We start from the raw sequence: 24,489 nt of genomic DNA on the forward strand, positions 1-24,489 counted from the left end.
AACAGGAAAAGATGTGCATTCATTATTTTGCTCAACAAACCATGTTATCACTAATTTTAGTTTTATCTTCCAACAACTTCTCTTTTAACTTAGAAGTCTTCTTTAGCAGTAAGATTAACAAAGGCATAAGAAGCCTTTGCATATTGTGCTTCAACTGTTCAAGTACAACCACACAAAGCATAGAACAGAGAGGTTAAAAAAATACTTGGTGTCAGAAATAATGAAAGATATTCTACAAGCGAATATCTTGTCTTGTATTTCAAAACACCTGCATCTTGCAGAATGATTTATACCAACATTTGAAAGTTCAATCCATAAAATACATTAGCTTACTGCATCTAAGATAAATAAGGACAGTTGAAATTATATTTATACATTTCTTTAAAAATGGTATTTATATACAACTGTAGAGAAGAAAAAGATATGTTCTGCATTTTATGCCATAGGAATATTTCATGCCAATTACAACTTGTATTACATCAGAAACACAAACAACAAAAGACTGGTAGCAAGCAATAAGACACTGGACGTCAGGATTTTCCTTGTTTTTAAATAAATAAAATCCTGATTGGCTCTTTTAAAAGGGTGCATGAAGTAAAACAGTAATGTTAAAAAATATACAAACATATAATATAAACATACTTTTCAAGACAGAAAGGCACAGCTAATCAAGACAATGCAGAGTACATGATTAACATGATCTGCAAAAATTTATTACTGAGCTTCTCTGTTAAAGGTAATATTATTCAAACTACACCGTCACAGTTATTGCAGATTAAAGATTTCAAATTAGCTCCTCGTGTATATCATTATTGTGAGTGGTTGCATTTTATCTGTCTAATTTTAAATTACTGCAGGCAGATGAAAGTCATCTTAAAATCTGACTCATAATTTAGGTACCATACCACTAACCTTAACAGAGATGCTGGTTCTTACACAGGTACAACACTATTCTCAATGTAAACAAAGGACACTGGCATGCACCCCAGGCTAAGGATGTCAGCATTTTTCAAACACCTTTCTGACTGTTCCATTTTATGGTGATGCAATATGACCTACATTTTCAATGGCCAAAGAGAGACAGAGAGATAGAAAGGGAGGAGATAGAGAAAAGAAAGACAGATAGACCTTTCCTGTCCTTATTCTCCATTAACTACAGCTTTAACTGTCCCTTATGGGGATGGTAATGGGCAAGAATAAAAGCAGAATAACCTTATCGTAGATTCTGAATGAGAAGCTGAAAGATAGGCTAGAATAAGAAACAGCAAGATTTTTTTCCTACAGTCCTGTGAACAAGTACATAGTAATATCCTCAACAGGAAAGAACAGTAGAATCAATAATTTTATAATCAGTTGCCAGTACAAAGCTGTCTGTAATACAGATGCTTATTTTACCACCTTGTATTTCCCATCATGTTCCTACCACTTCATTTCTGTGTATTCCCTTTAGATCCCAAAACTAAACACAAAATAATCCACATCATTATCATCATTTTTACAGACAGAGACATTGAGGAAGGAGGAGTGATTTGCCCACAGTTACCTACCAGGCCCAAGGCAGGGTTGGGAACAGACAGCATCACTCTTCATTATCTCTGTACTGTGCAATCTATTAGGGACTGTGATACCTGTCATCCTAATACATAATCTTGACATAACACCAGAATTATCTCCATCTTGTCTTTCTTGTACAAGAACTTCACACAGAAAACTGTACTAAATTACTGCTAACTCTCAGAAAGCTTTCCCTCACAAATGATAGCCCACGTTTCTCAAACTGGCTCTGGAAATGCACTTGGCTGTGAATTGTAAAACTTGGTGTAAAATGTCAATGGTATTTCTCATTATAAACATGTAAAAATAAAGACCTAATTAAAGCTTTGGTTGATTTTTTCATTCTTCTGCCACTAAAGCACCTTTCCTTTCAAAAATCAGTAGTTTTTCACAGTTAAACTAATACATTAAGAAATTAAAAGCTTGTTGCTAGGATTGTACTAAGTCAAAATCAAGATATTCTGGTTTTCAGTTACTCTTTTTTAGTGCAAAAAATATCCTGCAGAATATTTGCAAAGTGCTTACAGGATCACAGTCACTTTACTAAAGCTGGTAGTTAATACAATACACAACATAACAGTAAATAATTTTCTTATTATTGAAACTGAAGGCCAAAACTTGATCTTAAGTATACCTCAGTAAATCCAGAATGACTCCAGCGCTTTCCAAAGAGTTTCTTGGGATCTGCATATACGTAAACAAGACTGTAATTTGGCACTGCGTTTGAAATCAGAGATCAATAAAATGTATAGATTAATTCCTGGGTTTGAACTGTATTTATTATAACAATAGCTTTCTTATCAAGCAGTATTCATCTCATGAAGTGCAATCATCCCTACACAGCAAGTGCTGAGAGACTGTTGTTCATTTGCTTGAGCACTGCTGCCTTTTCTAACTGCAATGTTACATCAAACTGTTTCGTAGTGATGAGTTAGGAAGGCAAACAGCACCTACACGAAGAAAGGGAGAGAAAAAACTTAAAGCCTATCCTACTTTAAAGAGGAGAGAGAGACTGGAGAGTCAAGAGACGATTGCTAACAAGTATGAAGGAAAGGAATTACCTGTAAAATTATGGGAAGGAGTTTGGAAATTAAGAGGATGGACACTGCAAAGGGAGGATGGGGGGCAGGGGGGTGGTGGAAGACACAAGGTCTTAAGTAAAAAGAGAACTATTTCTCCAACACGTGCCCATGAGACTGTGAAGAAATTCTCATTCGATTAAATGAGATTACAATCACAAATTCCTCCACTCCTATTATCCCTGGTTGCACCTTGGTCAATCTATTTTACTCTTTGAAACTGAATTTAGTGGGAAACTGGTATTTCTTCCATTGTAAACAAATTTACTTCCGTTAATCCAGGACAAGAGTCTTGCTGGTGTAAAAGAAATCTCTTCACTATTGTCAGCATTACTAAAGCTCTCTTTTGTGAACGTTTCACTGCAACATTTTCTCAGTTTCTCTTATTTTTTGCATATTTTTTTTCTTTCTTCATAGTATCTCTGTTGCACTTCAGAAGGGAGAGAACCTGAGGTGACACTTTTATTGCTGTCCAACACCATAAAAATTCCAGCTAGAGAAGCCAACCAGTGCAGAGACTTGCAGGGTCCAAGCCAAGCAACCCAGAACGATTCTTCCCTTTGCCTACCAGTGACTGCCATCTAGAGTCAGAGTACACCGCCTCCCATCAAACACAGTATTGGTAACAAGAAAGAGAAAAATGTTAGAGCAATGAAAGAAATGTTAATCCCATTCAAAAAAACCCAAGAACTCACATTGTAGAAAGTTACAACTAGCTTAAAAAATTAAATTATTTGGGTTTCTCTTCTTAACACACCTTCTGACTAATGAGCATTTGGCCCATGTCTCCCTGCTTTTCTCCAAAAACTGCAATTGCATTTTGTTATACTTTTAAGTTGTACATGTGGGAAAAATATATATACAATAGCACTATACTGCTTTTCAAGTAAATCCTGTGTTTCAGACTGTTTGCTAAGAAATGTGCTAGGCCATGCTAAGAAACTGAATACAAAATTTCATCATTAGCTGAAGATGCAAGTCACCTTTCACAGACTACCTGTGTAAAAATGCTGACAAAGCTTTAACATTAATGACATTAGTGATACTAATGAGATTAAAAATGTCTTTCTAGTGGCATGAAACTTAATTTAAAAACCTTAACATTTTCATTTTAAGAAACACATTCATACTGACCCAAATATACTAGTGGTTTACATGTCTACAAAAGCCCACCCAAGCCAACACTTCTTACATACTGTAAAGTTGACACATATTTATATAGTATATTAATTCATGGCTGTTTATTATACTATATAAAAATCACATATTTTTCTAACTACTACTACTTATGTAGCTATTAATAGGGCATTCAATACTCAAGCATTAATCAAACAACCACCAGGTACTCTTTAACTGATAAAAGGAAGGATTTTTTTGTTATTATTTACCTGGAGAATATGCATTTTAACATATTCCCAGTAGCAGTTACCTTCTCTGCAAACCATACACAGATATGAAGCCACAGCTGTGTAAGTAAGTGCTAGCATACTCTTTAGCTATTAAAATAATTTATTAGCTATGGCTAATAATGTCTTGTGAAGAAATCAGTTCTCCAGTTTCCTCACTCTTCTGCTGATGGTCAAGAAGACTGGTAATGAAGCATTATAGAAACACTAGATTTCTTCTCATGTTCATTGCTGCAATAGATACACAACCTCCAGGTCACACGGTATACCTCCTCTTACTGCTAGTCCCACTAAGAAATTAATTTTTCCTCAGGGGATACATATTCACAGATAAAATGAAATTAAGTGGGATTACAAAGCTCGCTGTTGAACATTGCTACCTACGTATGAACCAAATGTCAAGTTGTTGTCTATTGAAATCAACAAATTCTACCTTGTGCATGCGTGCAGCCAGTTGGAACAATTGCTCATTCAGATCCACACTCAGGCCACACTTCTTCCCCACAAGCCACTCCACAGATCCTCTTAGTTTTTCCAAGTAGAATAACAATTCTATAACTGGCCTGGATGCAACATTACAGCAGAGAAGAGTATTATTTAAACGGGAGGAGGACTTGTACTCGCTATAGCATTGCCCTGGAGGATGACATGCAAGAAACACCCCCCAAAAAACCAAACCCATTGAAAAACATAACATTTACTTGACAACTACCATAACCTTTCTTATAGATATAACAAATTCCAGTTGAAACAGAACTGCTAAACAGGTCATAGAGGTGGAAAATAGGTTTCAGCATGTATCAGTCTTGTACTCTGATCTTATTAAAATCTGTGCAATCTGTAGTTAGAGGTCTGTTAACCAAAGGAGGGATGAAAGGAACCTCCAAAGGTCAGATAGTCCGTCACTCAGCCCCAGGGCACGATAACTAAACTACCTGGTGGGAACAATACAGGTAATCGAACCTGTTCTTAAAGACCTCAGGCAATGGCAGCTCCATTGTCCCCGCAGGTGATTATTCCAACGTTTCAGTACTTCCACTAGAAAACTGTGTTTGTCCATGCTGAATCTTCATTGCTGCAATTTGATCTATTTCTTCCCCTACGTGCCATAAAACCCCCCTGCTCTGCAATGCTCTTCAATAGATCTGTCTTCTCACTCCCTCAGTCCCCTCTTACTTATGGAATTGCCTTCTTTTGGCACTTGGTTATGCATCATGTCTTTCAGACCTTTAAGCAATTTCACTGGCGTCTCCACACTTGCTCTTTCCCAATTTCATTCAATACAGACCCTGTTGTCCTGCCTGTGTGCAGTTAATACTTTATTTCAAAACTAAAGGAAATGGAGCACTGATTTTCAGAAACTCAGGATCCCTAATAATGTATGTATTTTTTCATCTAACAAAGTTTAGGAAGCTCAGCTGAAACACAGTAGGTACTCCTTCCATATGCAGTGTTTTGTACTTACAAATAAATCAAACAAAAGTGTATGTGATATTCCTATCAGTTTAAAAATTCAAGTCATGTTCCCAAGATAATAAAATGTCACTATTATGGTGTGAGCACAAATATAAAAAGAAGGTTAGCCCCATTGCCCTGCAGCAAAACTATGCACTTTCCTGTTGATATCAGAGATGATGCACAAAGAAGAGCTGGTGAAGAACTAGAAACACAGGAAAATATTCGCCAAATGGCAAGAAAAAGAAAAAGCCAAAAATTAATCTGAAAGCATAAAAGTAAATCTTCGCAAAATATGACCAGATAAAAGTGAGTTTTGTCTTTTATATATCCTCCAACATTATATTTATGTGCATAAACTGTCAATAGTTAAATTTTCTATTTTTGAAATATTTATATTTCTAAAGCAATTTTTACTCTTAAGCTTTAAACTCTCTGATAACAACAGACAACTATATCACAGTCTCAACGTTCCTCTTAAGAGGACACTTGCCTGGGAAGATCTTTGACTTGACATCAGGTGATTTTTGGCAAAAGAGATCATGGAATTTCCAATACTCTTTCCTCCTTTCTCAACAAAAAGGATAATGGAGACTAGCAAAGTCTGGGCCCTGCTGACAACTGGATTAGCAGAAATAATTCTTCTTTAACTACAGTGACACATAGTTAAGGTAATATTTTCCTATTTCTACAGCTTTGCCAAAAAATAAAATCACATTTTGACGTGAATTACTGTAATACTTTTCTTGACCACAACAAACAGCCCTGTACCTTACCCCTACCTACTAGAAGCTGTCTTGTGCTAGGGCTACCCGTCACTTAGATTTCCCCAAGCAACGACAGTATTGCAGCTGCTTAAAAGACACCACCTGCACAGAAGCCAACAGAGAACAACTGCTTATTTAAAGACAACTGTACTTGCTGAATAACTTTAGAGGCCTCTTTGAGGGAGTAGCACACTCTCATAGCATCCATCTCCACAGAAGAGCAACAAGGAGAACCACCACCAGAAAAAAAGATAAAGAATAGCAATTATACTCACTGATATAAGCAGAAAGAGAAGAAAATGTAGGTTGCAAAATGGCTGTCTTAGAGTTGGAACTCTCTGTGCCAAATTTAGTAGGCCAGTCCTAGAAAGACACGATGGGGAACAGACTCCATAAAGAGGCAATTACAAATAAAGAAGATTCGATATGAATAATCCGGTCATTAGGAAACTCGTTACTTATATCATCATCATATTACAAATCTACGCCAACATTTGAGAGGACTAGTAAAGTTCAAAATCCCTGCAAGAGCCTGCAAGATCAGGACAGACTTCTTTAACATACACATTTGAAAACAGCAGCTCTTGAACTATTTCCTTCCATTTGTTTGATGACATAAACTACAGTTACAGTCAGTTGCTCCTGTTTGTGCAAGTCTTTCACGTAACAACAGAAAAGAAAAGCTTTACTAGAAAACCTGACTGTAAATATCCTCCTATTCCAATCCCAGCAAAGTGGCTGCAACTCAAGTGCAATTTAGGTACTTTTAAAATTAAACTTCAAATTCATGACATTTTAAAAAAATTCCTATATGTTTTATTTTAATATACATGCGCACAATTTTATTTCAGGATATGTTATTGTTCAACACCATCCTAACTTTACATATATATATATACACGCACAGACACACACACCAAAAACCACAAGCAGATCTCAAAAATGAAAAAAACACAACCCATAACTGCCAAAGCAACACTGGAGTGAAACTGAAGTGAAAATAGTTACAATGAACTACTAAATCACAGGTGCATACTTGTAGTTATTATTAGCATGGCTTTGTTTTACTCTCATCTCTTACAAGCCAATCGTTATTAATTTAAGTTATAAAATCCAATTTATCTGCCTTGCCTCTTTTATTAGTTCAATTCTCTCCATGTATAATCAACATTTAAATTTTTATTAAAATAAAGGCAAAAGGCAGAGGATCAAAAAGAAATCCTCATGGTTTTCAAACATTCTGCACTAACGTTTTGCAAAAGAAAAAACAACAAGCAAACCTGAATGCTTGTTTATATAAATTCTCTACTAAAACATTATGATTAAAAAAGTTACTGTGGGAGTTTTGTAAATACTATTAAGAGAAATAACATTTTGGGCTTAATGTTTTGGGCACACATATAACCACTTTCATATCTCAAATGAAAATTTAAATGTATACATAAATACGTATGTATATACACACACTTTATATATAAAGTATTTTGTGTCCAATTTCTCTTTTTCCCAATGTTTGACATTATTTTTTCTATTTATCTTTTGCAACCCACCAAAACAGTTTATGAAGCAGATAATTTTATTTCACAACTTGTTTTCTTCTGTTTACCTATACTTTTCAAGTCCAAATTCTATTCCTGCTTGCACATAAAATTTGGAAATTACCAGGAAGGCACTCATACATCTTTGAACAGAATCTGGTCTTCAGTTCAAATGTAATCTTTGCGACACTTGCATGTTTTTCTCTTGCACTTCTGAAACTACTAGTTTGCTTTTATGGATTATTTCCTTAAATGCCTTAGTCCTCGGTCATCTAATATCTCTGTGTTGGGCTATACAGGCGTGTTCAGTCCTTCTGACAGCAACACCACCTCATACTAGTCAACAGCCTGGTGATTACAAAATTCACTCTGATGGAAAGAATTATGGGCATTAATCCCCTCAGGAAGGAGGATAGCTGGGTTGAAGTCTCCCACACATGTGGTGAGCAGTCTAGCGGATAACAGCTCTGCTAATGACGAAAAGGGAACCAGAACCATTGCCACCTCCTGGGTTTTGAAAGCAAAGATTGACCTTTGCTCCCTTTTGAAAGAAAGGGCTTATGATACTAATTTCAAGAGAGCATGAATCCGAAATGCTCCCTAGAGAAAGGTGCTTAGCCCTGGATATAGGCAGGATTAAGCACATTCCTACTTCAGCTACCGAGTAGAAAATGTGCAGATTCATCATCTCCTTCAAGCTGCTCTGGCTGGTATAATTTTAATGAAACACCAGTAAATACTAAAGCATTTGGCCCCCTCCACCTTCATGGAAACACGATCCAGCTGGCCTCAGCCAGACCAGCCTTCCCTTTGGTACAACCAGCTTGAGAAAGGTAAGGAAATGCCATAACCTGCACCTGCCCCTTCTGGATCTGAGAGTCTCTGCTGGAAAAGACCAGCTATCTTCTCATCATACATCTCTCGAAATATTTGTTTAAACCATCTGCTTTGACGGCAACCGAAGCAATAGTTTAGAAGCTACATTTGGCCCACTCGAAAAAGAAAAGGAAAAAGAAACTGAGGAGAGTGCGCCTTCTTCCTAAGAAGGCCACAACTTCTCTTTGGGGTTTTACACTGCTTCCAGTCACTACTGGTAGGGTAACGATGGTCAGAAATGAAGTTCAGTGTTTTCATTCAACATATGACATCCTAAAACCTAAAAGTGAGCAGGCATCACCAAAGCGTGCGACCATGCCTCCGATTATTTCTGTTACGCTGCTCAGGCTTGTACCTCACTCGGAAATCAGGGGGTGAGAACATGCTTCAGTGTATCAGGTTTTATAGGAACTGTAAATTGTAGCTGTGCTTAAACACACTACCCACTGACAGAGTTAGTCTATTAAAAGAAAATAAGCCATAAAATAATCCAAAGCAAAATACAAACCCAATTTAAAATGAGAAACATAGGTTTATCGATAAAGACCTGATACTCTCTTTCTTCATCTTCTGAGATAGAAGTGTTTCTTCCAACATTTCTCCATCATGCGGCCAAGCTCAAAGCTTTGTAAAAATTTCTAGGTCTTCTTTTACAGATTTGGACTGCTTTAAAAAAAAATAATAAACCAAAAGAAACCCAACCAACCAACTTTTATTAAATTTTGAAAAGCTGACTCAGAAGCTGCGCAATAGCTCTGATTCAGCTTTCTTAGCCGAGTCAAAGCTTCTGGCCACGTGATTCAGAAAACACCGCTCTGAAGTCGGGCAAGAGCTGCTTTCCAAAGGAGGAAATGCCTGTTTTCCCTTGTAATCTGTGTGCAAAATTTCCTCAGTAGCACTAACAGTTATTTATTTAAACATCATATGAGTAAATATGATACTCACAACTCTCTTACTGTTCATCCACTGTTTTAAGCCACAGTTAAATACAAACATTTACCATTTGGCCTGATGCCAACAGAGACAAATTCTTCTTCTTAGCATAAAACCTCATTCAACATCCACCTCTTCCTCTGAAAACTCTGGCACACCACTGATGATCTTCAGGGTAGAATGTAAATGCTACCAAACCCATGAATTGAAGGATTGGGGAAGGAAAAATAAAAATATGCTGGTTTTTTTAATTAAAAAAAAAAAAAAAGCCACACTGAAAACATCCTGCCAACAAACTAAGAGGCTACTAGATAACTGACTAATCCTGCTGAAAACAGCTCCAAAAGAATAAATGGCTGCTTCCTCACAAAATACATGAAACACAAAATGCCACCCTAAAATTACCTGAGAGTCATTTTAAATCACAGAATGCAGACACTGGTGGGATCTCTGAGGCATCGCACAGGGAGCTGAAGTCTACGGTGTTAACGATTTTTAGATTAAAAGAAAAATCTAACCATCTAATCTGTCTCGCAGCAGTTTCATGACACTGAGTTTCATGAGATACCTGCTAAAACACCTTGACTTTCTTGCCAAGTGGGAACCTACCAAGTCACTAGGAATAGGTATCATGACCCAGTGTACCACTTCTAACTTCTGATAATTCCACTGTCTCAATTAAAGCACCTTTTGACACGCAAGGAAGGCATGCTTTCCTTTGCTGGGAGCATCCCTCCACTTGTAAACTCAGTTCTCTACACTGAATACCTAAATTTCCAGTATCATATAGTTTCAACTTGCGTTTGACAAGCTTTAATAAGTTAGTGACAGATCACCTTAAAATGTACAATAATTGATCTTCAAGCTTCATAAATATTCAGTAGGATCCAGATATGAAATGTAGAAAGCTGTTACATAATTCCTGTGAAGACACCTGAAAAAGGGCAATATCAGAACGCCACCTGTATAATCTAGATTAACCAAGAGACAGAGCCCTTACTTCAGAAAAAGTTATTTAAGAGGACTATGCAGCACTATTTTTTTTTAAATAACTAAAATAAGCTTTTGTCTCCCTTCATGAGAAAAGCATTAGTAATGAAATGTCTTTCTAAAGAACAAAATAATTCCAGGACTTGTATTTTGCGAAGTGCTTCTGTCAAAAATTCTGGAATTTTACATGCTTCTTTCAGTTACAAAGTGAAAAATAAGAAATAAAACCAATCCTATAGCCCACAACTTGTGGTTACATTATTATCTGATAGGAGCTTTGTTTTCAAAGTATGGTATTAACACTACATTTAATCAATCTTGGTAATCAGGCAGTAGACAGCAAAATTGATTACTGTTCAGATAATAAAATGTTGCATTTTTAAATTATTGTTATTGTCACTACAGTTGCAACAAGTATTTTCACTCTCCCTTCTCTTGTTATGTTGTAATTCTATGAAAATGTGCTAGCTCTGCAGAAACACAAGGGTCCATGTTAGGAAAGCTTTTTACAAGGCTAAGAACCACATTGCTTAGGATTAAAAAAAAAAAAAAAAAAGGAAAGCCTACTACTTTTTTACCCCCATCACTGGACTGAAAAATTTCAGGTTCATTGGCCAAAAGTGAATATTTTAATATCTGCAGAACTAGACAGCCAGTGTCTAAGAATTTTTACAGAATTAGATGACAAGCTCTTGAAACACTGATGCTAGTTTTCAGTAAACGCTGAGGCTAAAGACTGCAAAGAAAATATAACACTCTAACATAATTTAAAATGAGAAAACAGTGTGACACCAATAGGTTAGCTTGATATCGGTCTTGCACAAAATCATGGTATACAATCAACAAAGAAATAAAGGATGTTAGTAAAAAGTAATGCTAAACATAGGCTTACAGAAAATAGGTCTCGCTAAATAAATTTGGTATGGCTTTCTGACAAGAATATAGGTTGGACTGGATAAAAATACCTTGTATTTTCTGACCTACTATACTTAGATCTCTGTAAGATTTAGTGCCACACAACAGTCTGATTTAGAAGTTATTCAACACGAAGAAAACCTGGAATCTAAAACCACCTCATAAATTATTAGGGAGGCTTAGGAAAAATATTTTAAATCCACCTCATCAATAGTTAAAGCTGTTTCCTTAGCTCTAAAAATCATAGCTCATTATAGCCTGGAATACTATAAAAAGCTTCTTCCCCTTTAACTTTTTCTGCAGTTGGAAAAAAAATATAAGGAAAGAAGAAAAGGGGAGGAGGTAAAAAGTCACATTAAACTTTGACTCTCATAGATTTTTTTTCAGGAAAGAAAACTTCAACATTAACAGATTTCCTCAATAAAAAAAACATGGTGTACTTATAAGCCATTTTTTCAGCAAAAAAGGATACTAATGAAAAATCTGAGCCAGCTCCACACACGTGTAACATCTTGCAGTACTAAACTTACCTAGCTTATACTTCTTGTATCCAGAGTCACCTGGAAACATTACAGAGGCTCATTTAACACTTTTGACAAGGACAGGTGTGCAACAAATTATTATGTATAAACTGCTTCAGGGTCTTACCATATGGCACACATAAAGGAATTCAAGGAAAGAGGGAAAACGACATCCCATTTAGCTTGGCTGAAAGCTTGCACACACAGGTACGTATTCCAAAAGAGCTGGCAAGGAGTAAGGTGCTATGCCCTGTGCAAGACATTTTTTCCTATTGCATGAATCGCCAATAGTGATGCCTTAAGGAAGGTCCAATGCTACTCAGTATTTCTGCCAGTCAATTGAAGGACTATATAAAAGACTGTAGCTGATAAAATCTGCACAGCAGACACAAACTGCTGAAGGACAAGTAAATAAGAGTAGGTCAACCCTGCTCCAGAGATCTACATCGTACATGACACTGGATTAACGGAAAAAACATGCTTGTATACAGCCCAGTGCAACACACACTCCATACATGTGAAACAAGGGTTGTTTCATACTTACAGGGTGAGGAACTCTACTTGGAAATGGAGCAAATTGAAAGAAGACTCCAAAGACATAGTGAATACTCAAGTGCATATAGAAACCCATCAAGCTGGAACTGGCTTCCTGGGCAAAAACACCTCGTGGATGTTCAAAATGTCAAAAGAGAACAGGAAAGAGAACAGGCTATTACATCAATATGTAGCCTTGGTGAGATTCTTGATGATGTATTTACCAAGTTCTACTTCCCATTCTAAAAGAGAAAAGTTAATGAACATTGATGATGCCTGAAAGCCCTGTCTTAAAAAGAAAAATAATGGCTTTGTTCCCTGAATTTTTCCTATGAGCCTAAGACCCAGAACTGAGAATTTGTAAGAATCTTGTAATTAGTAACACATATGAAGACAAGAACAGCACAAAAGTCATTAAATATTATTAACTAATCATATGGACTGCTGTGTTCTAAATTAATTACTCAAGAACTATCTATTTGTCATTGTGGAGCATTTAATAAGACTATCTGACCAACACTGGAATAATGAAAAACAAGTGAGAAAAGGTTATATTGGATTAAATGTCAGAAAATAACAAAAGTATTCTAACATGATTAAATAAATAATTGTGGATTTTCACCTAAAATTGCCTTCAGTTCAGATCAACTTGTCTCTGTGGCAGAAACAGAAAGGGCTCAGAAAACGGAAAGAGCTCAGAGAAGGGCAAGAAAAATATTAAGTCTTGATAAGACTGGATGCTTCAAGACGCTTAAGACTTCTGAGAGGTAATCAGTGGGTAAAGAGGGAAAGGCAGCAACAAACCGCACTCTATACAATTCGTGTAGAGAAGTTCAGCTAGGTCGTCTTCTCACCCTTTGCCAAAACACTAGGGCTATATCATAGAGACCAAAGCCTTAGGAAAAACAAAGGTTTTTGTCAAAGCAACTACATTAAATGACAACAAATTCAGAGTTCATAAAAGTGAGGTTTTTTAATAGTGCATACACAGCTCATGAATTCATGGCCCATTCTTTGGCCCAAACTTTGTATAACTAAATAGAGAGTTAGGTTTTCATGTAAAATTATATCACTCACAAATCACATAATAATACATAAAAATTTCAAGAACAGAAATCGCTTATCCAGGTTTTCTATGTTGGAAACTCTTTATTCTCAAAAGTTCAGGCGGAGTTTTAATGACGACTCCCTGTAATGCTTTCCCAATAGCACCTTCCAAAGAATCTGACCAGTTGCCTATTAAAGACAAAGTACTGTCTTGAAACAATCTACAAATCCATAAATAGCTGTTAAATGCCACTATCCAGAACAAAAAAGCGCCTCGTAATCGCTCACAGCTCTAAAACCAGGAAAGCACAGATTATAGCACACACCCACTTTGTTCTTTTCCTACCCTGATTTTCTCCACGACCCTAAAATTGTCAATGCAAAGCCCTAAGCAGAACCAGCTACTGAAGTGTCCAAACCAAAATGAAGAGGGAATATGAGGGTGTCAGGTTCTGGACATATGTCTCATGCACCTTGACACGTACTACAGTAACGTTGCCAGTTTTAGCACTGCCCAAGTGTCAAAGTCAGTGGACCAAAAGCCTAAAACTCAACATTTGGTATTGGTAACACCTTAATATCTCTTTTCTCCAGACACATCTCGCCTTTTTTTCCAGTGCCAGCTTAGTTTTTCAGGGTAGGAAGAAACAACTTCTGTTCCTATCCACTTGTGCTAGCCAAACTCCCCAGGAAACGTATCAGAATAATTATTTTTGCAGCCCCTGGGCCCTGCTGCTTGTCTTCGCAGCATCGAGTGGGGATGAGCCCAAGGGTGGCCCAGGGGAGGCCAGCCCAGCTCCCTCACGCCTGCGCCACGGGCACGTCCTCCGCACCCTCGCCAGGCAGTAGGCACCACGGGCTGGTGCTCCCACTCCCTCCAGCCACAGGGACCGGCCAGCCACCGCGGTGGGTCCCACCACCCTCGTGGTGCCATCGCCTCGGTGCTGGGCGCCATGGTGGGACCGTCCACCTGTTCCCCTCTGCCGCCGCCGCCACCCTCGCAGGGCCGAGGCCGTGCGGGAGCCCTGTGCGGGGAGGATGAGGCTGCCAAGGGCGATGGTGACGGCAGCCCCAGGAGGACGCTCTGAGGCAGGAGCGTGGCAAGAGGGCGGCCGAGGCGCACCCCGGCACGGCGGCCTCCCCGCCGCGGCGCGTCGAGGGCAAGGGAGCATGTGCCGGGGGCATGGCGGGGCGGCCCGGGCGGGGGGCGGCGGGGCCGGGGGCGCGGTGGCGGGGGCGGGGAGGTGGAGCCTGGCTGCGGGCGCGGGGACCGCCGCTTCCCTCCCCCGTCGGCCCCTCACCTGGCGGGGCCGCCCCTCGCCAGGGGGCCGGTTCCACGCGGGGCGCAGGCCTCGCCCGCCGGCCCTCCCCGCTGCAGCCGCCGCCGGGCCGCGCGTCCGCCGCCAGCCGGCTCAGGCCCCAGCCGCCGCCGCCGCCTCCCCCTCCATGGCCGCCGCTCTCGCCGGCTGCATTGTGGGAAGCTGACCTCACTCGCTGCTGCCGCCGCCCCGCCGGCTCCGGCACTCGCCGCCATGGGGGCCGTGACCGACGGTGAGACCTCCCTCCCTCCCTCCTTCCTCCCTCCCCGCGCCCGCCGCCCCGCGCCCCGACCCCTGCCCGGCCCGCTCCGCTCGGCTCGGCTCGGCTCCCCTCAGCGCCGGGCCCGCCTCGCCTCCCGCCCGCCGCGGCGCTGCCCGCCGGCTGCCCGCCGCACGGCCCCGGCCGCCCTCCGGGGAAGAGCTCCCCGCGCCTCGGCCTCAGGCCTCTCCCCCCGGCCCCCTGAGCCCGACCCCCGGCCTCTCACCCCGCGGACGGGCCTCCATCCTGGCCCCGACCCCACAGACCCGCTCCCGGGCCCTTCATGGCGGGGCACGCCCGGGCCTTGGGCGCCCCCCGCCCCCAGGCCTCTCCGCCCGGGCCCCAGGGTCCCTCAGCCCCGCGCTCCGGCCCGGGGCCCCGGGACGCCTCCCGTTTAACAGATCCTCCCGGTTTAGCCCCGGGAATCGTTCCCTGAAGGCCGGGGGTGAAACCCGCGCTCGGCCCTGGGGTGCGGCTGTCACAGCGTGAGGCATTAAACGGGAGTTTTTCCTCAGATGAAGTTATCCGCAAACGGCTTCTGATCGACGGCGATGGTGCTGGTGACGACAGGCGGATCAATTTGTTGGTGAAGAGTTTCATTAAGTGGTGTAATTCCGGATCTCAAGAGGAAGGGTATTTGTTTTCTCTTTTGTATTTTTTTTAGTCTTGGAACTGATTAGCTCGCGTTTCAGTGGAGGACTGGGCTTGATCCGTTTTGAAAAGATCCGTGTTAAAAGGTATACATCTGCTTTTCAGTAGGACGCTGTGGTGTTTCCAGTACAAACGCTGAGCACTGTGGTAGGAGATGAGGACTAGAGACAGGTCAGAAATTACTGAAGGCTGCAGGCTGTATCATGAAATCTGCCAGCGCCACTCGAATGCCCTCAGGATTGTCGTGCCGCTGCGTGATCCGTCCGGGAGTCCCGCTAGTATAACAGGATCATGACTCGAATATTTTAGTTGGCAGTTCTGCATTTGTTCTGTTAGGGAAGGGTAGTACTGCTGGTATTTCTGCTGCTGCATTTTTAAAAAAACAAAACAAAACAAACAGGCTAAAGTAGTAAGGGACGAGCGACAACGTGGTGTTCTGCTGTGGCGTCCGTACTAGTACTGGATATAAATTCCCAGAGGACACAATAAAATGATTGTGTGTACAGAGCAGGACTGCAGTATTAAAATACTAATCTCAGTGGTCTCAGGACCGGCCTTAGCTGGGAAGTTTATAAGCCCTGGATCAATCTGCCCATTGCTTTAATACTCACTTTGCACCTTTAAGGACATGACAGTAGAATTAATGGGTGCAGTGTTTCTAACTCCACTTTAAAAAAATTATACATTGAATCTTTGAAATATTTTATTTCTTTAATAATTGTTATTTACCTGTTCCTTACGCTACATGAGGCTTTGCTTTGTAGGGGGTATTTTTGTACTGCTTAGGAATAAATATCTTGTCTGTTTTCAGTTACAGCCAGTACCAACGAATGCTGAGTACTTTATCACAGTGTGAATTTTCAATGGGAAAAACTCTTCTGGTCTATGATATGAACCTGAGAGAAATGGAAAATTATGAAAAAATATATAAGGATATAGGTAAAGATGAGAAAATATTACTATTTTCTGTTTGATAATTTATCTTTTATGAACAAGCTTGAGCCAGTTCTGCTGAACATAATATATACATATGAGTGGTTTGGGGTTTTTTTTCTTAATAGATAGCACTCATACATATGCTGTAAGCATCTTCCCAATGTATATAAAATACGTACGAATGAAAGGTTTTTTAACCTACTGAAGCGTATGCAGTTTTGAAGCTGATGGAGCTAGCAGGCCACCATGTCACAAATGGATCTTTATCTTTCTATAATTTAGCAGAATGGCTTGTTTATGTGTAGTGTTTGATTTCAATTGAACTCTCTATGTATTTTTTTTTTTTTAAAGAAAATAGTATAACTGCAGCACATGAGAAGATTTCTGAATGCAAAAAACAAATCCTGCAAGCAAAAAGGATTCGAAAAAATCGCCAGGGTAAGGAGCAATATCTGCATTTACACTGGTCAGTTGCGTTATTTTGTTATCTTTTAAAATACATTGCATCGGAAAATAGATTCCAAATTTTTGAGAGTGTAAGGGAATATGCTGGCATCATGATTACTATGTTTAGTCTGGTGGGTTCCACACCCACTACTGAAAGGTTTTGGTGAGTGAGGCAGGCGAGATTGAACCAGTAGATCTCAATGACATGCAACATCAGGAAAACCTAAAATAGTTGTTCAGAGAGATGTTTTCAGGCCAAAGAAGAACCCCGAAAGCATCCTATCACAATTCAGGTGACTTGAGAAGAACTAAAACACATTATTAACAGCGAGACAAGAGTTGAATAAACTTACACCCAGCACCGAAGGTCATGCAAGTGTGTTCCTTCAGCTCCTGAGGGAAGGTAATGTCTTGGCATGCACAGTGGTGCCAGTTACACACCCAACAGCTCTGTATGTGTCCTTACTGAATACCTGTTATGAGAGGTGTAGTTTTTCCCTGCTCTTAAAAGTATGTGCTAATAATTTCAATTGAAACTGAAAGCATTTCCCTGTAATACTGTCTTATCAAGAGTTTAGCAATTGAGGAGAACCAAGAATTTGGGGTTTTTTGATAAATGAAATGCAAAAAGAAAATGTTTAAAAGTATAATAGATGAAAGGTTTTAAATACAACTGTTTGATCAATTTTGTGGATAATTTTAGACTCAACTGGAAATTAAAAGAACCTTAACCAGTAGGGATGTAGATTTCTTACATCTTCACAAACGTGGGTCTGAAGTGTTTGCTTTTTGGTATGTTCTGTCCAGCCTGCAGCACAGATTTTTCCATGTGAATGAGGTAGTTGGCCTATGTACAATCTTACTATCAGGAAATAGCTATGTTAGTTGCCCATAACACAATAATATTGTTCTTAATGTGTAATACAGTTTAAAAAAAAATCTTATTGTTTCTCATGCAGCATTTTATGCTTTTTTCTAAAAATCTTAAATGTTTATGTCTAACATCAGCACCGTTTTCTGCACATATACGTTAGATTGTATCTAAAACAAATGCTTATGAATCATACACAAAAGACCAAGTGTGCAGCAATGCAAAGCTATCTAAAGGTCGTGTTTTCTGTCCTCATCCTTTAGAAATCACTAGCACTGGGTAAGTTTGAGTGAGTAGATAATGGCCGACAATCATATCTGAAGTTTATTTAAAATCTTTTTTGATGTAATCATCTGCTTTGAAATGTTATAGCACGGTATAAATTATATACATTTTTATATGGATATTTGCAGGTACTTTTTTATATATGTAAGGTGTTATGTACAAATTTGAAAAACGTTAAAACAGTTTTTCAAGAAGGAGAAAGAATCTGTACCATTCTATGGTACCTGAGTTTTGGTTCTTGAATCTATACTTTCAGAATTATTTAGACTAACTACTTAAATTTCTTTCAGAATATGATGCATTGGCCAAAGTCATACAACACCATCCAGACAGACATGAAACACTGAAGTAAGTATGAGACTACATTAAATTATAATAAGCCAGTAAGCTAGAAGTCACCAGATTTGACACTTGCTTGGTTTCAGTTTGACCTTTCCTCACTTTTGTATAATTTCTTTTGACACAAGAAAAACTTGGGTTTCGTTTTAAAATTGTGTCCTTATCAGCTTTCTTTAATTAATCTCCATCTGTGTGGGTTCAGAAGCATTGCTAATTGTTTTGCTATTTGCAATTGCTAAAATTTGAAATGTTTCCATTGTTAAGGTGAATAAGTGAACTCAGATGTAAATGCACATCTAATGTCAGTTTACCTGGGATGAGTTACTCAGAAAAGAGAGATAGTGGGGAAGCACTGTAAAGCGTGCCAGCAAGGGCTTCCGCAGTCATGCAAAATACATAACACACAAGCAAGTAAGGTGGAATGAGAGAAAGCAGGAGAAAGCTCTTGGGGTTTTTTTTTGTTTTCTTTGTAGTAGTTGTTCCTGCATGCCCGGTTATAAATTACTACGTTGTGTACCACAGTATAACCTGCCCTGGCATGTGGGTTAGACCTACCTGTTGTCCAACTCGTCTTGCATGTAACTTACAGTATTGCTTGTGTCATTGTTGGATTTGGATCGCTATCTGTCCTTTTGGGTCGTTTTGCGCAGTTGTGGGGACGTAATCTTTTTAACTTTATCAAGCCACAGAAACATTCCAGGACTCATTGCTTCTATGAGTTTGTTCTTCTCGACCTGATTAAAGATGTAGCATGGGGTTACTGTTCTCATTTAAGCGCAGCTTGCACCTATCCTGTTGCCCACTTTCAGTGAAATTGCAGAGGGAGGCTGTCTTTTCACATTCCATAGCCTCTTATAGCAAAAGGAAGATTTTTAAAATTATATTATTACCCTAATAATAGGATTTTCATAGCTATAAGCCACTGAGAATATTTCACAGATTTCTTTCTTGTATGTTGTTTTTCTGTGCCTTGATTTCATTACCACAACTTTGATTATTACAGGCAATTCTGATGAGGCTTGACTACGTCTTACTTCATTATTCAGCATGTGCTGTTTATCATGTGAGGCTTCATGAGAATTGTCAAAAGTGAAGTTTTTCAGATAAGTCATTGATTAAGAATGGAAACAACTAAATGATAATACTTTTTTCTTAGAGACTGCCAGGTTGTTTAGGTTTGGAGGGGTTATTCTAATTTTGATTAACACATCCAAGCATAAGTTTCTTGAGCAAAGCTAAAAATGGTGGTAAGTTACAGCTAGTAAATTTGGCATTTTGTCTTTTCTTGAACTTAATTTTATCATCTCTTTAGAAGAATATATTACAGTTAGAAATATGAGTGTGTTCATCCACTGGAAGAATGGCTACAGTGTGTGCCCTTTTGTCCTTAGTCCTTCCTATCTGTACTCAAAGACACAGACTTGAACTATAGCAGAGCATGATCCCCCATTTTACAAATTGGGGAAATAGGACATAGTAACAGAATGGAACATTTTTAAAGGGAGCTTGGTTCAGAGGTATTTTAGCTTTAACTGATCTCTCCAATTCAATAGACTTTAAATATAGGAACTAGATGAAGTTTTCATCCAATGTTTTAATTACAAGGCTTCCTTTCTCTTCTGTTTGAGGAAAGTATACAGAAAATCATACTATGAACCAAGAAGGACCACCCTTAAATCAGAATGGCGGAAGCCTCACTAACAATGTCACGCTTTTCGGGGAACTCTTAATCACTTAAAACACTTGAGAAAACTTCTTGTGAGGAGAAATGTCATGGTTTATTGCAAGAGTTACATTTATAGCTTTTGCAGGTCATATGGCACAATAGGACAGAGTTCAGAAAAATACTTTCTTTATGCTTTTAAGAGACTGTTTCTTGGAACAACTAGTCATACAGCACAAAAGCAGAGAAAGTGTTATCGGCTTAGTCAGAAGTAATGCACAGGAGCCAATTCAGGAAGTGACAGGAGCTGAACTGCTAAATGGCAGTGCCCACGGTGTCATTAGATGCAGTATCAGAAGAGCTGTTAAGAGGACCAAGAAATGACACTGAGTCTTAGAGAAGGAGATACAAAAATGAGAAGGCTAGGCAAAGATTCTCTGGAGCGGAAAGTAAAAGAAGTAAAATTCCAGATGTAGCTTGGATGTTACCAGAAAAAAATTGCATGTCTCCTCACAGTCTGCTTATACCTGACAGCATGGTATAAACAGCAAGATTTGGCCAAATAGAAGTCTTTCAGAAACTAGAAACCAAATACTAGCGAAATTGCTGTATGATAAGCTGTTATCAGCCTATAAGCTGTTAGCCTGTTTCCATTATAGGAAGGGATAATGTCACACCCAACCCTCTTTCAGGCATTCCCCTCAAGGTACCAAGCATACTGGCTCAAAAAAAAGACAACACCCTCAGGTAGCACTAAACCAGACCTTTTTCCCAGCCATCGTGAGTTAGGACTGGAGGCCTTTTTGTAGTTCCCTGCCCAGACTAGTTGCAGCAGCTGTCAGTGCTTCAGAAAAAAGCCTTTTGTTCCCTTGCTGACCCCTATATGGCTCTGCCTGCTAATTAATCAGGGATGGTCAGCCTCAATCCACTTCACCTTTAAAGAAACAGACTGTTCTCATTACATGGAGCATAAATTATGGTAGGCATTAGAGGAAAAGTAGAAGAGCCAAACTGGAGGTTTGAGTGTAAGAGTTGATGCTCCATTCTCATTTGAAAGCTAGTGTACATTATGGTACCTGTTATTCTTTGCCCTACCTCAAAAAGGATTGTGGTGGTCCATGGTGAGTCCAGGTGAGAACAGACGACAATCAAATGCTTGCAGAAAGATCCTGAAGAGGTGCTGAAAGATGATGTATTTCAAAAGGTTACAAATAATAGTGAAGCTTATAGGTGTTGCATGTTTCCTTTATCTCTTAATGCCAGAGGCAATAAATTCAAATAAAAACTGGCATTTGAGAAGGAAATGAGTATTTATATGGATCACAGTGTTAAATTCTGTGTGCTGAGGTATAAGCTATATCACATAGTTTCATCAAAAAAGTGGATTATTCTGCATATGCCTACTGTAAAGTCTACATGTTGTCCACTACTCTGTCTGGTCAGGCCATTGTCAGAGATAAGGCACTTGACTATGTGTTTCCTCAATTGTTGTGTCTGGGAATTGTTGTGTTTGTATGTTGGGTATGTAGGTTTATATATATATTCAAATATATTCTCCCCGCTGATGCTATCTTTTTGTTTAATCTACTCATGTCAACATAAAGAAATCTGTGAAGCCTATGAAAATGCCACAGGTGTTTAATGTAGCCCACTTCTTTAACTTTCATTGTATGGTCAAGCAAATAACATGTTTGTGGCAGGACTGAATTGTTACAGTCCAAATGTCCAGTGTACAACTGTATTCCAGCTTGGAGGCCTTGTTTTCTGTAAAAGTCCTGAAACTACAAGTTTATGACATAATAGTTAAACATTTATGTGAAGTGTCCTTACATCTAATGTAATTTCATTTGTTATGCTTTGTTTACCTATGCTGTTTATTTAATGGTTCTTTTTCTTCCACTTAGTTCAAATCTATTTTTCAATAATTTTACAGAACTTTTAAAAAATACTGTGACTATTTCTTTTCAGGCAGCTAGAAGCTTTGGGAAAAGAACTTCAACATCTTTCTCACATTAAAGAAAATGTTGAAGATAAGGTAGGTTTTTCATAAAGATTGTTACATAATTATTAAGAACATAATTAATGGAGAATCTGCTATGGGTTGTTTGGCTGTATGTGCTCTGTTTCCTAAAACATATATTTTATCGTTCCAGTTGGAGCTGAGAAGAAAGCAGTTTCACGTTCTGCTGAGCACCATCCATGAGCTTCAGCAAACCCTGGAAAGTAAGTGGTGTTCTTAGGTGATATATATAACTGGATTGGGTTTCAGCGGATCAAAAGGAATCACAGCTTCCAGCAGTGGGCTAGCTATGTGCAGTTGAGGTTGGTGACCTCTTGCATCGGCAGCATTTTTTTTTCCCAGTAGTAGTCCAGAGCCTGAGACTGCTCAGAATTTTTTTCTTCTACAAGCTAGCCACCATGTCATTTCCTGACTAGCTTCAGATTAATCTGTAGGCAACAGACTTCTTTAAAATGTGGGGACGGAGAATAGCAATTTGAGGTTGTTTTTTTTAAACAGAAAAGGTATTTCTTACAGAAAAGTTTTCTTGTGCATAGTTTCCAAACTTATTTGTATAATTCCTGTTTCAGTAGTTTTGAACATGTCACTGCCATTATGGTATCATTTGAGGCTTTACTAAAAAGAAATTGGAATACAGGAAAGCTAAATGACTTACCTGCTCAGACAGTGAGTCTGTAATAGAGCAGGGACTAAAACTGTCATACACAAGAGCTAAATTCGGGAATTTAGTCATACTGATCTCTTTTCATACAAATACTTAATATTTTCAAATCAGCAGTTACTTTTCATGCTCTAATAGGGATAATATTGTTTTCAATAGTATTTGCTGGATTTTTGCTGTGTCTTTCCAGGATGGAATAATTGGTATAGCCTTTGAGCATGACCTGATTAACATACATAAATGGCTATAAGAGCAGACTTTCATTCTCTAAGGCCGTCTAGATCTTAAGTAGAATGAACTGTTAATCCTAGGTGCACTTTAGCAGAAGGTTATTGTTATTATGTGTTACCAACACTTGCTTAAGTATTAGTCTCTAAAATATATTTTCACATGAATGTATAGATTACCTTTCAGCTTCTAGAATTTTGTGAAGGAAGTAACAGTTTAGTGGAAGGCACAGCTTCAGTTTGAAATAAACCATTAATAGGCAAAGAGAAGGCATGTAATTTGAAGCAATCTGGTACTGTTTGCTTGAATTGATACTATAGGATTTACTCCCATGTTTCCTGTAATAGCTGTTACAGATAACAGCCTTAAAAACTTTGAAGGATTTTGTTTGTTTGTTTGAACATAGCATTTTGTATAATGGGATGCTCAACTACACATTTAAGGCAATCGACGTAAAATATTTAAGTGGGACACAGCTCTACAATATAGTCTTTAAATATAACAAAGCATGTTTGACTAACAGTAATATTGAATTTTAGATGATGAAAAACTTTCAGAAGCTGAAGAATCTCAAGAAACTCAGATGGAAACAGAGACCAAACAGTAGATGTAATATGAAGACTGACTTTACTGTTGAAGAATGTCCAAGTGTCTTCACTTTGTGTTGAAACCAACAGTAAGAGAGACGGAGCTGAAAAATAGTTTTCTACTGCTTCTGTGAATTTTTGTACAAAAATACTTGTTTTGCTTATGCTTCAGGGGAAAACAGTTACAGATCTGTGCAGACAGGCACTTTGCGTTAATCCACAAACTTTGTAATTTGTGACAAGAAATATATTTTGTTTTACAAAGGATGAAGCTTCTGCACAGTACTTGTGAACTAAGGTGTTTGCAAAACATTGTCAATAAAAGGTGTTTACAAAGAGTTTCCTATTTTTAGTAGGCATTGAGCCTAATTGTAAGGGCTCCTTTTCTTACTTGACGTTGGACTGAGGGCAGCGCGTCTTTGCATGAGTCCCAGCTTCCATACCCTGCTCCAGATGGGACCTAAAACTGAACTAAGCAGGGTCTTAATTTTTCAAAGTAGCTGCCATTTTAGAACTTACCAGTGAATAGACTAGAATTTTCTAGTTTCATATAAAACAAATTACATCTATAGAATTAATGCTTGTCAAGGGGTGTAAAACAACAAAAA

The 24,489-nt window shown here is 39.0% G+C and overlaps 2 protein-coding genes across 11 annotated transcripts in view; one reads left to right on the top strand and one right to left on the bottom strand.

The window, feature by feature from the left end:
• Positions 1-15,454, bottom strand: part of ATXN7 (ataxin 7) — a 91,287-nt gene extending 75,833 nt beyond the window's left edge. For 5 of the 10 annotated variants that reach the window (XM_072875689.1, XM_072875691.1, XM_072875683.1 and 2 more), the window contains exon 1: positions 14,917-15,053. The gene's annotated coding sequence lies outside the window, so the exon portion shown is untranslated. Of the gene's footprint in view, positions 1-2,188; positions 2,214-6,536; positions 6,625-14,916; positions 15,057-15,419 lie in introns of those variants that run through there. The other 5 variants (XM_072875681.1, XM_072875682.1, XM_072875686.1 and 2 more) reach the window with 5 other exon arrangements.
• On the top strand, positions 15,032-24,219 carry THOC7 (THO complex subunit 7). The gene is made up of 8 exons (XM_072875692.1): positions 15,032-15,166; positions 15,709-15,826; positions 16,656-16,783; positions 17,132-17,218; positions 18,674-18,731; positions 22,354-22,420; positions 22,539-22,608; positions 23,834-24,219. The coding sequence occupies exons 1-8, from the start codon at positions 15,148-15,150 to the stop codon at positions 23,899-23,901; spliced, it is 615 nt and encodes a 204-aa protein (XP_072731793.1). The 5' UTR covers positions 15,032-15,147; the 3' UTR covers positions 23,902-24,219.
• Positions 24,220-24,489: the final 270 nt, after the last annotated feature.

Source organism: Ciconia boyciana, chromosome 11 (genome assembly GCF_034638445.1).
Source record: "Ciconia boyciana chromosome 11, ASM3463844v1, whole genome shotgun sequence".
Taxonomy (NCBI): domain Eukaryota; kingdom Metazoa; phylum Chordata; class Aves; order Ciconiiformes; family Ciconiidae; genus Ciconia; species Ciconia boyciana.